This window comes from Chamaea fasciata, unplaced genomic scaffold (genome assembly GCF_029207755.1).
Source record: "Chamaea fasciata isolate MVZ Bird 193981 ecotype frontalis unplaced genomic scaffold, bChaFas1.0.hap1 SCAF_1, whole genome shotgun sequence".
In the NCBI taxonomy this organism is placed as follows: domain Eukaryota; kingdom Metazoa; phylum Chordata; class Aves; order Passeriformes; family Sylviidae; genus Chamaea; species Chamaea fasciata.
Window position 1 is genome coordinate 107,561,862 of NW_027094086.1, and position 18,245 is coordinate 107,580,106.

At 43.9% G+C, this 18,245-nt stretch overlaps 1 protein-coding gene across 1 annotated transcript in view; it reads right to left on the minus strand.

The window, feature by feature from the left end:
* Positions 1-18,245, minus strand: part of LIMD1 (LIM domain containing 1) — a 33,086-nt gene that overhangs the window by 5,577 nt on the left and 9,264 nt on the right. The window contains exons 2-7 of the mRNA XM_066192723.1: positions 16,563-16,664; positions 5,526-5,593; positions 4,168-4,230; positions 2,691-2,821; positions 1,553-1,604; positions 791-859 (exon numbers count right to left, since the gene is read on the minus strand). Coding sequence (XP_066048820.1) covers positions 791-859; positions 1,553-1,604; positions 2,691-2,821; positions 4,168-4,230; positions 5,526-5,593; positions 16,563-16,664 — 485 coding nt within the window. The remainder of the gene's footprint in view (positions 1-790; positions 860-1,552; positions 1,605-2,690; positions 2,822-4,167; positions 4,231-5,525; positions 5,594-16,562; positions 16,665-18,245) is intronic.

An 18,245-nucleotide genomic window follows, 5' to 3' on the forward strand; every position in this document is an offset into this window, starting at 1 on the left:
TGATAGGCAGCCTTGTACAAATTTGTTTAAAGCAGTTTTATTGAATAAGCTTTATCTTGTGGTAAAGGTGCAACCCTTTGTATTTTAAACATGCTCGTGTCTCCTTACAAAGGTAAGATTCACCTCTTCACATTACAGTTGTACTGATGTGAAATCAGCTTGTGGAGTCAGGGCCTCTTTTCACTGCATCATAAGTACAGTCAGAAAAGACAACTATTTATTTTAATTCTCGATGCAGAAGTATGGTGGCTTTCTGAGAAGCCCTGCATGGAGACTAAATGGTTTCTAAGAGTTATCATCTCCTGGAATTTTTTTCTTGTGCAGACACACCCTTTCTCCAGCCCCAAAGCACATTCATTTCCTATGAGAGTGAAGGTAACCTACACCCCACAGGATCAGTCACCACCTTAGCATTTTTCAACAATCTGACTTGGAAATCAGATACACTGATGTGATCTGGAGCTCGAGGCTTCTGAAAGGCAGCATTACACCTTACTAAGTCACCATGCTTCCTGCATTAACAAATAAACTGCCAAATTTGAAAAGCAATAATTAACTTGTTGGCCGTAACTTTACGGATAGCAAATGAAATTGGAACTGAAACACATTGCTGCAGAACCTTTCGTCCTCAATCTGGAAATTTCTCAGTCGCTGACAGAAACAGTCTCACACTGCAAGGTTTGAATTGCTCAGCTACTGCTGCTGTAAGGCAGGAGATTTATTTCCATCCTAAAAATAATAGTAGTTATGACTATTAAGCGCCCACTCCCTGAGAAAGCTGCTGACCTACCTCACAGTGATAACATTCCACATGGTAATCCTTGTCCATGGACACAACCCGAATGGTCTCATCAGACCCCTGTGAGCATTTGAGCAAAGCAGAAATTACAAAGGATTACAGCAGGATCAGACACATGCACTCTGTAGATTGCTTCCTGCAACAAAATGAATGTTGAGGAAATGCATTTTGGCAGCTGGTTGGAAATAACAAATAAATCCTGCCACTTGCAGTTATTTTTACAGTAAAGCTTCATCATTGACTGACTGCAGATATCCTCTAAAATGTGACACCAGAAATGTAAAAAATGTTCTCTGTTTAACAGTAACATCTATCAGAAATCATGAATTAATGACTTGGTAATTTCAATAGATCACATTTTTCATCATTTTAAATTGGTTTTGTCCAAGATTCATCTCCTCCAAGTATTAAAAAGAGTTAGTCCCAGAACGGTCACACAGAGGACATTCATGAGTGCCATCAGCATCTATTGACATAAAGGAAAATTCTCCTGAACATAAAACTAGCAGCAGCAAAATCCTGCAGGAGATGAAAAAAGCAGCCTGGCCAAGGAAGAATAAGCTTCATCATTGAACTAAAGAAGGGTCACATCTCAAGAACAGTCCATGAGCTTAGAGCAAAGGGTTGCACTCCAGAGGAAGCAACCATCTCTCCCCATCCACAAGCACATTTGTCTTGACACACGGTCAAGTGTGAAAGGGAGCAAGGCCTGACAATCCTGCCCTGAGGGGATATGGAATAAAAGGCTCTCACCTCAGAGGGCAGAATGGGAAGTCCACACGCTGCACACTTTGGAGCTAAAACTCTGGAAGAGCAACGAGAAATTGAAGGCAAGTTATGGATCAACATAAAAAGAGGGGCCTGTATGTTCTCAGTGATAACATGAAAAGCCGCAGCTGTAAATCCCTTACCCACAGGAAAGCTTTGCATCCTGAGGTCATAAATTCATTTGAGCATTTATTTTAAGTAACGTTTGGCACACGTTGCTCAACACTTAGTGCCAGAAAAAATACAAAATTCTCTTTAAAATTCTTAGCTGCTACTGAGACATTTGGAAAAGAAAATGAGGAGGAACTGAGCAGGACTGTCCCCAGAAAAATACATTAAAAGAAGTGGCAGCCTCTGGGCAGAAAACTTCTGAGAAAATACCACGTGACTGCACAGCTTCTTAAGGCCTTATAACACAACAAATAATTAAATTAAATTGCAAGGAAATATGAATTATTTCAGAATAACGATGGCATACAAGGGCACTGATCTTGGCAACAGGATTGTAACAACTCGAGTCTTGGCACAACACAGAAGAGTTCCAAGGGCTGCCTGAGCAACGCTTAATACTCTCCCTGCTCAGAAAATGGAGCAAGGACCAAAGCAAGCCAGAAGGACGCACAAAATGCGTGCAGCCCTAGGACCATAACTACCAGCCATTTTATTTTACTGTCTAAATAAGTGATTTATAAAGTGGATTTATCAGTTGTTTAATTTAGAACAGGGTGAAAGTTTTGCTCTGCAGGTTCAGTGGCGATTCTTTAAAAGTCAAAATCAGCCCTTCAACTTCTCAAAAATTAAATCGCATTGATTTCCACAGGCATTCACAGGTTCACCTTAAAGCAGACTAATTTTGTACATCAGTGAACACTTCAAGAGCACATTTCTCACTCTCTCTGCTTTGCAGAAGGGGCAGCTGACGCCCAGAGGTTATTTGACTTCATCAGAGTTACACAGGAGTCAATGGCTGGATAAGAGGAGAGAGGAGGAATTTCCAGGATCTAGCCCCATCCTCAAACTTCTAACCCTGTCCCTATTTTACTAATCTGCACTCCTAACCAGCTGAAAAGCTAAATTAGAGGTTTGCTGCTTGGAACATCTCTGCTGTTTATTTTGCCCTTACTTGTGGTAATCTCTGACACAGTAGATTTTGTTTTCAGAGTCTACAGTGAATGGCACACCATCCAGACACTCGTTGCAGATGACGCATCGGAAGCAGCCCGGATGATATGATTTCCCTAGAGCTTGCAGGATCTGCAACAGAGCAAGAGATAGGAAAAATGCACATGAAGAGCCAACAGAGGTGAAAATAGTAAACACACAGCTTTACACCAGATAATGCTGCATATTCATCAGTGGGGCTGTGTCTTTTCTCCCCCATCTCATCTGAAAAATCAGTTAACAAGGGTGGAAAGGGCAGCTGGAATCAATATATAGCACCTGGCTCTAGAGATATTAATTATTAGTGTGAGCAAGAAAACAATTTAGAGACTCAGTCAAGGTATTTAGCATGACAAGGGATAGAAGTGACAGAATTTAAAGGAAAGAAAGTAATTTCTGAAGTCAAAAAGTAGAGAATACTTAGCAAGATCACAAGGCAAGACGTACCAGCCGAACAAAGGAAATACACTTTTATATTCTCCATGAGAAGTTGAAACCAGTATTATTGCTAGGTTTTCCTAATTCCTTAGATATCGAAGGCCTTTATACTTGCTCACTTGGCTTTCTAATTAGCACAGACGATGGAAACTGTGTTGAACTCAACAGCTGCAATTCACTACCTGGAATACCATGGTCCGTCAGTAGAAGGATCAGACTTCTGAGTAGGAAACAGCTTCCAATTGTAATGCTTTCCAGTGTAAGCAGGCAAACAAAGATAATTAATGATAAGCATTAGAAAAGGTTGGGAGGCATGCTGTGAACCAGAAATTCCTAATTTCTTTGCCTCAGCTGTAGTCTTACACCACCAGCTGTACCTGTCTCCCTCTGAACATCCTCTAACTGAATGCTGACCCCCTGAGCATCCCCCACCCCATGGACATCTGGAATGGATGGTACCTGCTGTAGGCTAATCCTGCTTCACAGATCTCAACTGAGGTCTGGATAACACTCTCTGGGTAAAACCTGTTCCCCAGAGTATCAGTACCCACATAAAATGGCAAGGAAGTGATTTAATCCAGAAGACACATGGGAAGACACAGCTTGACTGCAGGAAAGAGAGGCTGAGAGAGCTGCACTGGTCCCTCACAGCAAGGGAGCACTGCAGAGACACAGCACTGCTGAGCAGGAAGCATCAACAGGATTACAAACACACTGTCGAGAGAAGTTCAAAAAGCGATGAAAGACCTGGAGGCTCTGCTTTTCAACACCCACTGAAAATGGGCAGTGCAGTGTCTCTGCACCACATACAGTAGGGTGCCAGCTTCGCTTCCTTGAAAAAATCAACAAAAGGCTCAGTGGACTTTCGTTCTGATACCAATCTCGCACTAGGCAAACTACTAGATGATAACAGACAGCATTGGATATGAAAATATTTTGGTTTTGATGCATTCTTCTAAAAAGCTGTGGGAGCTTTTTCTCCTAAAGCAATTATCACTTACCATGTCCATTATCAAATGACCACAAATGAAACACCTGTCAGCCGACTGCTGGAAACCAGAATACTGCAAGGACAAAAATAATTCACTTAAAATTTCACAAGGCCACTCATGCATAAAGAACAGTGTACTGTGGAGTGTTATTTGCATATTTGTTATTGGTCCTTTTTCCATGCTCCTTACATAGAAAAGCTAAACTTTCTAATGCTTTTTTTTGTTATATAAAGGCGTGGGCAGATGATATTCCCTCTGATATTCTACCTATACTTCAGACTGCGCAGTTTCAGAAAGAGTACAAGTTCCTGTAATTGAGTCCAAAACTTAACTTTAATTAAGTATAAAAATAAATACCATAAATGCACATGCAAAAAAGGCAGTTACTAATAAGATTTATTTACATGCTTATTTGACCACATGAATCTACAAGACAAAAACCTACTTGTATTTATCACATATTTATGTCACAATATCTGTATATATAGGCCTGGAAAGCCAAATTTTTCTTTGGTTACATGGTTATAATTCTGTTGAAGCTTCTCTGAGGTCAGTGGTATTTTTCCAGTTCCCTGTTAGGATAGCAATCAAGTCTGGCCCAGAAAAACTTTTTTGCTGTTTTTGCTGAGATCTGTTGGTAAGGAACTGTCTGTCATGTCCATCTGTCTGAATACGCACAGCATATCATCTGTCTGAATGAAGGAAATGCAAACTTGCAAAATGAAATATTTTAGGTGCATTTAATCCTCTTATTTTCATCCTATGTAGAATATACTGAGGAGAACAAAGAAGATGAACTTACCTCTCTCTGACAGAAATCATAGGATTCACCAATAAGTAAGCAAATACAACTTTTTCAAGTCTTAAGGAAGGCTTGATCTACCAGGACTTAGGGACAAAAGACTGTACGGATTTTTATCTCCACCAGCCAAGGAAAGGACTGTGGGGTTGCTTCATGCTTAGGTACACTCCCACAAAATCCATTGAGGGCAACAGAAAGATATCCATTAAGATATCCATTAGAAGAAAAAAATTCACTCATTCACTCTTCTGTAGCCATTCATCTCACTCCTGCCTCCTCAGTATGGCCACGGAGACAATGCTTTGAAGGAGCCATCACAACAGGTTATGGCTTCAGCTAGGGGACTGTGCCACAAAACCAGGGCCTCTCACTCAACTACCTGCAGCACCACATGTGGGCAGGCACCATGGCTGGGGCTGGCCCTGGGAAAATGCTGGAGCAGAAGGACCAGGCAGGATGCTGGACCAGAAGTGTGTGAAACACAGGCAGAGCTGAGAGACAGACAGGCTGTGAGTCTGCTGGCAAGTCTGAGATGTCTCACTACAAGAGTCAACTGGATGCTTACCAGGAAGTCTTCTTCACAGAATACCTTTCCATTGACAAAATAAAAGGCTTTTCCTCTCAGCTTTCGACCTAAGGAAAAAATCACAGAGATAAGAAAAAGATCAGCAGAGAACAAGGAGAAATTGTGATCAAAACATGGCTGCTGAGAAGCAAACAACAATGAAGACATCCAAGGACAGATGTCACACAGCTGGAAAAGAGCACCAAACCCTAGCACGGGTCTTCCCAGACTCAAGCCTGCCAAATCCTCTTCCACTGGTGGTTGCTGATGAATGTTGGTGGATCTGGACAAAAGTCCCACCTTTGGATAGGAGGTAGTAGCTTTGCAAGCCTGGACTACCTCCTGGCAGATCACCACATGTAGAAACTCTGGGAAGAGTGAAGGAGGATACACTGACTCATGCTGGAAAACACCCCAGGACAGGAGCAAGGAGGAAAGAAGAAAGGGCATACAGAGACTGACCCACACTTGACTTAATTCCTCAAAATGTCATGACCTTGCTGTTTTGCTATGAGCAGCAGCTGCCAGACAAGGCACTGCAATACTTGAGCACTCACTCTGCCCCAGCAGAATGCAACACCAGAGCACTCAGCAGGCTTCACTGGTACCTATCAGCACATTTGTTACTGCAGCTGCCAACAAAATGCTTTGAAACTATTTTAAAAATATTTTTTCATAAAATCCAAATGTCGTAATCAAAACAAGATGACAAAGTTTTTCCAAGAAAGGACTCTACATAAGGAGAAGATTTGTATTTACTGCAGCTTTTGTGTTTATGCCTCTCATTCACCGTCTGTTTTCAGTTCCATGTAATCACGGTAATGTTTGCTCACACTGCCACCACTCCTAAACACTCTGCCGTCCCCCAAGAAAAAAGAGCTAGGCTTTGTCTGTTTGTAAAAAGCTGATCCTACCTCTTTGCAGCCTGGTTTCCCTATTGAACCCAGGGTTTGAAATGCCAGCCTGGCACTGGAATGGTTCTGCACTGGAGCCCCAAGTGTGTGCCAGGAGATAGTGCCCAGGGCAGGGGGAGCAGCACTGCCTGGGCACAGCTGGAGCAGGACCTGCTGCAGGCTGGTTTTGGACACCTACCAGGCACTACTGGAGAGAAACTGGGTCTGAGACACTGGGCCCAGAAACCTCCTGTTTGACATGCTCCTGTGGCCAGTATCATTAAAAAAATCATTGTCAGCTGCTGGGTGTATAAACGTGAACAACACTCGGGACTGGTCCGGGGGTCACCTTACGGTACACACCTACCCGGCAGCCTTCAGCGAAGAACCACGCTGCCTGCAAGGCTTTAGGGAAAGGAGAAAACCAAGTAAACCCACTTCAAGAAACAAGTGTTACAGTCTCCTGCATACGCCAGAGGGCACCCTCAGGCTGGGAAACAACTCCTGCTGCCCATTTCTTCCTCTGCTGCTCTCAGCTTCTCCCGGCCCACTTTCGGGACGGACTGCTCCCAGTGTCTCTCCAAGGTGAGGAAGCACTTTCTCATCATACAGTTGGGAAGGCAAGATGCAGGAAAAGCTCACTTCCCCAGACTGCACGGGGAACTGTCCCGGTGGAGCACCTTGCGAAATAGAGATGCTCCAAGGAAGCTCCAAAGTTTTGCCAGTGAACTGAGCCAGACCTTAGTCCTTGTCTAGGTCGCAGGCAGCAGGCAAGTGGAGGACGGGACAGTGTGTTTTCTCAAGGAACAAGCCCCGGTTTGTCAAAGGATGTTTCATACTTCGTGGTTAAACTGTGGGCATTGTTCAGCTCCATGTTTACTGGACCAGTGCAGGAGCCAAAAGGACATGGCCCTGTCACAGTCACTGTCTCCCATTCTCTTCTAATTCCTGCTAAGGACAACCACATAACCTGAAGGTCAGAGATGATCCAGGGCACCAGCCCAACCTTGCCCCAGTGCAGACATTGGATAGGACATGGAAGAAAACCTGACAATACTGAGAGCATTCCACTTTGATTTTTCTCATCCGCCTTGATGTTGCTAAGGTTGCTGAAACCGAAACAGACCCAGAGTTCAAAACAGAAAGTATCTAATCTGAGACGTAATCTTTGTGGTTTATAACCCAGGGTGTGTATTTGTGTGATAACACCACCTGTGTGCCTGCCTGTCCACAGGTAAGCCTGGCATGCTCACCCACAGCTCTAGAGTCACAGTTTCTGAGGAGGGAGAGGAGAGGCTTGAGAATACCTGAGATTTGCATCACCTTTGTCAAGGGTGGTCCTAAGCAAGTTAACAACAAGCCTAACGCAGCAAGAACTACTCTTGAAAATCTCCCATGGACTGAAATGTAATACTGGGATTTGGCACTCCCAAAAATGAAAAACAAACAAGAACATTTAACTTCGGTTTTAAATTACACGGTAGCGAGGGCTCCAGTTCAGTGCAACAGGCAGGTGCCCAAGTGACTTTCCACATGCAGGCAATGTGTCTCCTTAAAGACAAGCTGGCAGTGGTGAGGAAAAACATACACATGGGGCCATGCAACAGGAAACACTTCTTTGGATGAAGGCCTGGTGCATGAGCAGCAGACATCCCGAAAGAAAGGATGAGGTTTGGATCACTGCCACAATGTCATTCTTCCACGGTGACAAAAAAAGCATTTACCAGCCATTCTGCACCCAGTGTATTTTTAACACGGTGACATTAGCAGGTTAAGATTGATGGCAACAGACCTTCAGTGAAGGTGCCACAGCCAGCATGCTGTGTCTGGGCTTCTGCTGTAAGCTCCTTCAGCAGAGGGATAAACCCTTTATAAAGGATTTATAATTTGGCCGTTGGCATTATGTGAGTGCCTGAAGAAGAGTTGCTGACACCAAGAGCACTTTGAGGCAGAACAGGGATGATTTAATTACTTTAGTTAGGGAAGAGGTAAGCATTTTAACTATTTTTAGCTCTCCATGACTCTCTTTAGGCTCCTGGCAGATATGTAAAAGGAAATTAGCAAAAACAATTGAGTAACCAGGTGCTCCTGCAGCCACCGTGGGAGTGGTTCACACAACCACAGCCCATTTCTTCCCTGCTGCTCTCCACTTCTTCCTGTGCACTTCTGGGACGGACTTCTCCCAGTGTCTCTGAGATGAGGAAGCACTTTCTCATCACACAGTTGGGAAGGCAAGATGCAGGAAAAACACACTTCCCAGGCTCCACTGGGGACTGTCCTGGTGGAGCTGGGGAACGCACGTTCTTGCTGCAGCCACACCAGTTAAAGAAACAGCACTGGGACTGCCCCACAGTGCAGAGCAGGGTGGCAGTGACATCTGTCTCTGCACTGAGCTCCCTGCCATGGGATAGTGCCTTAAACTAAACCAGTCCCTCTCAAAAGTAATGCTTCTGACTGCCTGCAGAGCCTGGCATAGGTTTCACTTGAGCATGGAGATGTTGTTTTATTTTCACCAAAAGAAAGGATTGAGAAGTTAAATGGCATATAAGAAATCACATATTGATAACTGCCTACTTTCAAGATGTATCACGATGAAATATCCTTTGACAAACTCAGGAATACTTAATGCATGGCTTGCCCCTCTCAGGATCAACTGTTCTACCACATATCTTATGCGGCTGGCCCCTGACTGTATTTCACTTTCACTTCAGCCTGAATTTAACTAATATCACACCTGAAAAGATTCAGACAATTAAAATTCAACCTTGCTGTCTTCACTAGTTTTTACAGAGTATCTTGTTCATCTTTCCAACAGGAAGTTTGAGCCCTGAACTTTTATGTACTGCTCATCCCTCACACATCTGTCTAATCTGTTTAGCTGTGGGACCTTCAGGATGACCTTGAGGTCATCTCAGCACCAATTTCAAAATATTTCAAGCTTAGTCACTAGTGCCTTTGTGCTAAAATAAACATACTTCGCTTAGCAGCTGATAATAGGCATACCATCAGGCTGCACTCCCAGGATGCCAGTGCTTTTGTCCACTGTTTCCTCAAATGATGGCTCTCTCCTTTGGAAGACCACGCAGAGAGAGTTTAACCAGGGACTTGTAATGTCCCTGGCAGGGAGAAGCCTGGGAGATCCATCATTTGCTTGCTGGAGATTTGGACTCAACTTTCTCTTTTGAAGTTGCTTTTCCATTATTTATTAAAAACAATGGGGTCACAAACCCACATTCAAGGACAAGAGATAGCTTGTCAATGCATACAATGGAACAGGGCCACCTCTGGATCCCAGGGCTCTATGGGGATGCACAACCAGGATTGCTGCATTGCTGGAAAGGCAGTGTGTGGGCTTCACTTATCAATTATCTAAGCATCATGGAACTCTGTGGTATCTGCACAGCACATCGGCAAAAATCACTGCTGACTGGCAGCTTCTCCTGGGTCCCTTCTACACTGAGAGCCCAGGGCCTCTGCCATTACAAAAATCAGTGCTTTTTCAAGTACCACAGCTGTAAAATAAATTTGGATATGTGATTACTGATGGCACATTGAATTCAGCCAGCACATGTGTTTTGGGAGCCCTCTGTGGACACTCTGCTGACAGGCAGTATGGTGTCCTACCCCGTGCAGCAGACCAGGTCAGACATCAGACAGATCTGCCTAATTTCTGCTATCTGTCCCATTTCTCTTGGCCACCGTTAAAGCTGGGTGCAGCACTGAGGCTGACACAGAAACATCAATATTTCCGACCTGCTCTAGAACTGAGCCTGCATGAAAGAGTCACTTCAGTGCGTGTACATCCTCCAGATCAGGTAAATGGCAGATATCCCAAGACTGACCAAAGTCTTGCTGAAACCATGGGCAGGAGGATAGGATATCTCTGAAAACAAACTGTGCTACGACACAGTAACTCCACTACCACTTAAGATGTTCAGTCTCTCTCAACTACACTGGCTGTATGATAAGATTGTAAAACATACCCTCTGTGCTCTCACAATACATTTGCGGCACTAGGAAAAAAACCAAACAAACCCAACCAAAAAAACCCTCCAAATTCTCAGAAAATGATCTGATGCCTGAAAGCCAAAAACATGCTCTGGGGCATGTAAGAGAGGCCAGCAAGAAAGGTCAGCTGCCTCTAATGGCAACATAGCCACAGGTGAGGGCAGAAATGGATCCCCAGACAGAAACACTGCAAAACCACAGCACACCACAAAACTGAGCAACACCTCTCCTTTGACATCAGGCAAACCACTGCAAGAAGATATTCAAGGGTTCTTCTTTTTAGGGAAAACCACTAGAAGTGTCAAAATTCAGAGGTAAATTACAGTCACCCTGGGACAAAGCAGTGCTTTTGATCCAGACAGTCCCTGCTCAGTAACTGGTTTTCATCCCACTGCTCAGCCACTCTGCATCACTCTGGAGACTGCTGCCCTGTTCCCCAAAATGCATCAAAACCAGGTGTCTGTCAAGAGCTGGCCTGTCACCCTACCACCCAGTGACTCATCGAAACACAGAGAGCCTCAGAGAAGGAAGGAGGGGGAGGCAATCTCTGTGACCTCAGTGAATGTAACTGTGCGTGGAAACGACAATGAGTAATTTTAAAATTTCTCTGGTTATGGAAAGGGCCTCAGTGCTTACTGAGACCCTACTCAGAAAACTACTCACAGGTATCATTAAAACACTGTAAGAAACCCACTAAAATCTTTACAGCACAAATTAATCTTATGCTTGTTCTTAGCAGAAAACAGTACTTTGAAGATGATATTATTAAATGGAAAGACTAAAAGGACTGGAAATCTACTCCACTAAAGATTTCAACCTTTTTTTTCTCCTCACGTTGACCTAATGATTTCAGACTTTGAGCCAGCACTAAAACACACACAATTGACTGAAACCACTATTACACTGACAAATACCTGACTGCATCCACCCCCTTGCGGAGCTGAACAGCTGCACCTTTCCATCAAGGGTATCTACTGAGGACACCTGATCCATGCCAAAGCCCCTTCAGCTCAGGGCTCATAGCACTACTGCCCTGAGCTCTGGCCAGGAGAACAAGTACTGTCACCTTACTGCAAAAGCTGCCCTGGCTTTTCTCATCTATAGCACGCACTTCTTGTGACAAACAATAGGAGTTTTCGCCAGTGAGCTGAGACCGAAGACAAAAAGTCAGCAAGAATGTAACAGCAATTTGGACTGATGCAGGAAAGTGTACTGATGAATTGCCAGTCCCCTAACCCGTAAATCCAAGCACACCTGAATCTTTTCTGACATGATTTTTGCTAGAAAATGATTTTGTTTACTATGCAGGCTCTGGCATGGTAATTTTACTGAAGGGATGCTGAGGAGAGATTACTAGAAATGCTTCGCACTCTCCACTCTGAAGATCTAACATTTCTCAAGTGAGTTGATTGGTGTGGCGGGTTTTTATCCAATTATAGGCACTAAGTTCTGCCTCCACTAGAAGAGATGGCAGTTTCTGCATCTGAAGATAACCATACACATACATGTGGCCAAGGGGAAATTCACTTCTGGTTGGCTGGCTGGCTGGCTATCCTGCTGTCTGGGATTAAGTCACATGGGCAGAAAAAGGTGACTTTCTGCTCGTAAAGTTATTTAATGGTGCCAATAAAAACCATGGCCTTCTTTTTCTAGGAGCTACATACCAATTTAGGGCATACTTATTCAACATAATTAGCCCAAAGACACCAAGAGCTGCATTGCTCTGAGTAGCCATGCTTTATAATCACTGCAGCAAGACTAATAAGCCCAAGCAGAGAGTCATGCTTGCAGAAAACACTGCTTTGATAGCTTAGCTACCTAGGTTAGTAAATGACCCTTGATACCTCTAAACACAACTATGCTGTGAAATATTAAATATAAAATATATATACCCGGAGGGTGGCAAGAAGCAGTCAGCTTGTGTGATTTCAAAATCTGTCACTGGAACAGCAGCCTGTTAATCCCTACACTGACATCAACATTAATCTGAGCTTGCAAAAATAGAAAAGAAAAATAAAGTAATGCAGTGATGTTGACATGTCAAAGGTTGAATTCTTTAATCTAGCAAACATACAAGGTTTCCAGCTCTTCGCAGCAAGGAGTCAAAATCTGGTCCTCGCTTTGGCCCTCGTGTTGTAGTTCAACATTAAACACTCCTTCAAATCACCTTGCAATCAGTTCTTTCTTCCTGACTTCCTTCCTCGCCTACTGATTTCCTTCCCAGCCATCTCCAACATTTCCCTTGCACTATTTTAGCTTCCAGATTTCCTCTTGAGGACCAAGTGGCTCAAGTGCAAGACCCTTATGCTCTAAACTACACTGCTGGTTGAGCAAAAAGGTCTGTTTTCCAGGCAACCTGTGGCATTTGGATATACGCCCGGCTGAATCCAAGAGAAAACACTAAAACTAACAGAGCAGGTTAGACTGATACAGTCTAGTTAAAAGTATATAATTTATAAGGTCTCCTTACTACCTAAATGGGAAATATCAACATCTGGAGAAACACGTATCTTTCTTTAGTGTTCTGAGGAGGTATAAAGTAGTAATTTAATTTAAATGGCTAATGTGTCACAAACCATTAGATAGTTACACCTGTTTGTCCAACAAGCTGCAAAAAAACCCCCAAAGCTCAAGGCGGAAACAGAAACCTTGTGGTTGCAGGAAATAGCTCAATGCATCTGGAGGCCTTTTTTTTTTTTTTAACCTACTTTCGTGGCCCTCCTGTAAAGCAAATATCATTTATTACTAATCCTGCAGAAAGAGCTTGAAGTTTTTTTCTTCTCCCCCTCTGCAAAATGCTGCCTTGTTTGTGCCTCTGCCCTGTAACAAACAAGAAGATAAATGAGACATTTATGCCAAAGTAATAATTTTAAATCTGTTGTTCTGACCTCTAAGCCAAATTTTCTGCATTACATGCCATTGGCTCAGATAAGACAGTACATTTTTTTCCTGCCAACTGAACCCTGCAGTGTGTGCATAGCCCTGTTCAACAAACTGCTCTGTCATTTATCTCTGAACATATGTGTATTGGGAAGCAAAGGGTGAAGGAAATTTGGCACTATGAGGTATCGTCCCTCCCCCCACATAACCCCTTGCTTCTTAGACCCTCTTGATTTTCTGTGTCAGGGAAACCAATGCACATTTGGACACAAATCCAGCTAGGAGCAAAATTAGAAATCCTTCCTAAAATGAAAACAGCAGGACAGTGGTTATAAATATCTGGAGGACAATATGCTTTACCTTAATAGGTAATTTTGTGTATTTTATTTATTGGAGTGGGGGATAGTCAGTGTTCCACCAGAGAAGAAATTTTAGAATTGAAATCAGGAGCAACCTTGACTTCTCACAGTCAAGTTTGTACTGGATGGTGTCCAAGATGAACTCCACTTGACCTGAAAAGCAGTACTTACTTTTCAGCTAGAAACCAGAGTTTCCACATAAGCTGCTCAAGATGTGCTTTGCAGCTATAAAGACAACTCCAAATAAATATTTATTTTTTTGGCAGACCAAATGGTCTCATCACATTTACAGGTGACAGAAAGCCTGCAGAGGGGCATGTGTCCTCTCTGAGTTAATGACAGAGTGTGTGCCCTTTATCCCCACAGCAACTGATGGTCTGTGGGGCTGGGAAATTACTTTGGGGCTTCAAAAGGGGGTATTCCCCTCGAGTAGGTTTCCTCCCTGAGTGCAGGGCAGGACATCTTGTACCTCCCCAGGCAGCACCAGGCAGGCAGCCACAGTGCAGAGGTCTGATGAATCAGAAAGCCCAGCCCAGGTCAGGCCACAAAGCCCCGGAGTAAGCGTCTGGTGCACGAAACCACCTCCTGCACTGAAGGGTTTCTTGCAAACCTTGCTGCTTGCAGAGGTCTGTGCACATGAGGGAAAACACCACTACTGTGGGGGCCTCTCTCTGGCACTGCTCCTTCTGGAGTGCTGGGAATCCCATGCCACCACACACCTTCCCCTCCATCCATCCAGGCCATCCTGCCAGCTGCCACTGCCTTCAGTTTCCATTTTAGTATGGCCACTACCACAATGGGAAGGACTTCAGCTTTCGTGACTACTCTTCCAAATATAACAAGCTGAATTAGGCTCTCACTTATATGCCCGTGACTTGTGTTCCCCTTTTTTAATCTTGTTTTGAAATGCAGTCTTTTCTACCGAGAGAAATATCATTATTGCACCCACACGCCTTTCTTTCCCTCCCTCTCCATCATTTTCACTAGCCTTGTTTCTTGATTTTGCTTTCAGTTTGATGCCCTTTGCCCCAGCACATCTACTCAGCACATTTCTCAGTTACAGCCTGGGTAAGAGAGAAAATGGGCTTCACTTTACTAAACTTGGCTTCTTTCCATCTTTCTAAGTCTCACCTGACATCCACACCTTTTCATCTTGCACTGGAAACGTTTGGAAAGGGCTGACTTTTAGAATAAGCAGCAAATAGCTACTCTTTCAACCTTCACCAACCCACCTCATCTGGAATGGGATTAAGGTAATTTTTAACCAAACACAGACAAACAAACAGACGTAACCACGGATACCTCTGCAACCACAACTACTTTTCTGGGGCTGGTTTCCAAATAAAGATTGTAAAAATTCATTTTTAAAGGAGGATCAAAAGTGTTTCTTTCTAAAGCACCAGTTGTACGATAGTCATTTTAGAAATTTAAGACAGCTCAAACCTGCTGCTGGATTATTTTTAACAGGAGCTTTGGGTGCAAGGGCAGTTCAGAGACTGCCCAGCCCTAGAGGGCAAGAGGTAACTGAAGCAAAGCCCTGGCTGCAGCCAGGAATCCTCTCCATGGGAGAAGATTAATTAATTCCAAATTAATTTATAAGAAAGAATAGAAGAGTGAGCAGCTGACTTCTAAGCCTCTAGGAAACTGCCACTATGTGCAGAAACCGCTTTCTCTTTTCAGTTTTCCTATTTTTGGTTAGATGATGGTGAAATGCTCTACTGAAAACATAGGTGAGGCAGGGCAGCTGGTGTAGGACAGCTGGGAAATGGGCATAGTTCAAGGCTCAGCTATTATTAAAAAGCATACACATCTTTCTATATTTATTCCAACTTTACAGCTCCAAATAAAACACATGCAGTCCTGATGAGTTTATAACTCTAAATACAACTCAGGAGGAAAAACCCTCAGTCTCATCTGGGAAAACCAAACTCATATATTCAAAAGCAGCAGAAGATTATTTTTTCTGCCACCACATATGCAGCTACACTCCTAAAAATATGCTACTACTGCTGGAGTTAAACATAACAAAACAGAAAAACCACTGTCTTACAAACACAGCCATGGTTTAAAATCAAGTGGCCAGTTCTTCACTCCAGCTCCATCACAGACCTCCTCAAAAAGGTGTTTAGGAGTATCCATACATTGCTGTACACCCCAGCAAGCTTCAGATGTGGGTCTGACAAGTGACTCTCAGGGAGCTCAGCAGGGCCAGCTGAACTATTTACTCTGCCTCTTGGGTAGATTTCACGGGGTTCATCATCGCTGCCCCCAGCCCTGTGCAGATACCTCTGCACAGTAACTAGTTTCCTCCCAGCAAAAACCATAAACCAAACTGGCAGAGACACACCCCTTATCTCAGGGCATGGCTGCATTTCTCTGGAGAAAGAGTGAGCAAGATGTGTAACCATGCACTTGCATACTTTGACTCGAGATATTTCAGAGGTACAAAATTATTTTAGCAAGTAAAAGATAATGCATGCAGCGAAAACACCGTCACTGGATTTACCCTGCAGCAGCTCCATCTGAAAAGTAAAGCCTGCTGAGACAAAAAACATGCCAGCTCAGGCATATTCACTACCACTTTGAAAAAACACTCTCGTAAGAAAATTTGGCTATAACTGAGAGGCAGAGGAACAAAAACAACCATCCCCCATACCAGAAGGCACAAGCCTGGCACAATCCAAAATATCTTTTCTACGTGCCTTGCAACAATCCATTCAAAAACAAACAGCAAGCACCACCACCACCACCAAGTCATACAGCTGCAGCAGGCTCCAGCTGGGAGATAGTTTAATAACCGCTTTCTCTTCTTCCCCTTTTACATCAGAAAAATGTTAAGCCCGAAGAGTTTGCTGCAGAGCATGGCACCAGCATCAGAGCAGGCCAGGGATACTCACTGCAAGCTCCACAGGTGAAGCAGCTGTCATGGTACAGGTTGCCCATGGCCTGGCAAGCCTGGTTTGCTCCATACACGCCCTTGTTGCACTTCACGCAGGTACCTGGGAGAGAGAAGAGAGGTCACAAGTGGGATCCGACAGGGTGGCTGGGGACACTGGTTGGGTGACAACACATGTAGCTCGTCATGGTGGCTGAACAGCTTAGCACCATGTGGTTCACTGAAGCCACAAGATGTAGGTGACATCACTGTCACCTGCCCTGAGAGATGCTGTTAACAGTGGTCATGACAGTCATCAAACCTCCACAGTGGAAGACTTAGGCAAAAAGTAAACTGCACAAGAGCAGTCCTGTTCAGGTACAGTGACATCTCCTTCCTTGCCCCATCCTTCCTGACAACCTCTATATACATTTAAACCTGTTTAAGGACCCTCACAAAAGCAGTGAGTAACAGTAAGTGGTGTTCAGAGCTCTTCACAGACCAATAGCTTCTACCGCTTATTGTATAAGATAAGCTTGCTGGTTGCAACCTATGTGAGGAAAACACAGCTCTTCACTTAGCTCCTTTAAATCATCCATTTCAGACCTCAGTCGTGCCTGCTGAAGGCCCTAATGATTTCCCAACAAAACAGAGCTAGACGACCTGACATCTACCTCTCTTAACAAGGAAATGGCACATCAAGCCAGTTTACTTACTTCAGACATCACCCTGTGATTGTGATAGGCTGTTTTTAAAGTAACATCACCCTTTAACTACTCTAACTGAGAAACTTGAATCTCTGCTTAAGCAAATAAATGAATAAGGGGCAGTGTGAAGGAAAAACACTTAATGTGTTTCTGTCTCTGGTCTGTAGTGACTCTGATGTGATTTCACCTCCAGGTCTCTCCTTGCACCGCTACCCAGCCCTATTAATCCCGGCTCTTAAAATCCCTGGTCAAGGGACTGTGAGTCACACTTCGCTCCTACTGGCCCAGGAAGAGGAACAGCATCATCTCGCTGGAGATCCTTAGTTATGTTAAGGGTGGTAAACAAAATTTCACTTCTTTGGGGGCACTGCAAGCTCCAGAGTAATTGAAAAAGTCTGGAGAAAGTTAGGAAGAAGTCCATTTTGCTTACAACAGCGCTGAAAAGTAACTCAACTCTGGCAGCACTAGGTTTGCACTGCCAGGGTGAGTAACAGTTTCCTCCTGCTGCCAATAGCCATGGCCATCAGTTTTCACACTACAGGGATAAAACCACTCTGGAGTCCTTTGCAGTAGCACACACAAGGCCGCTGAAAAGCAGACACTTGAGTCTCCCAGGTTTTTGCAGAGCAGACCTGGCTCTCTGTGCTGCAGCTGCCTGTGTGCATTCAACCCGCACGTTGAAAGCTGTCCTAGTGCTGCGCCAAGCCCCACTGCACTCAGAGCCAGAGTACACACTGGCACAAACCTGGAGAGAAGGCTGCAAAGAATAATTAGTTACTTTGTTTTGTCCAAATCCTACACCAGCTGAAATGCTCGCTTGGCTGTGGGGCCACCCCAGCACTCAGGCTGGCACCAAGCGAGCAAAACTTTCTGGTTCTTTTTGAACTGAGCAGGTTTATCTCATTTATTGAAAGAAACATTTTAAGAAAGATAAATCGTACAGGCATTAGAAAAAGGATTTAAAAGAAAGAAGGTCAAGGCAAAGATAAGAAAAAATT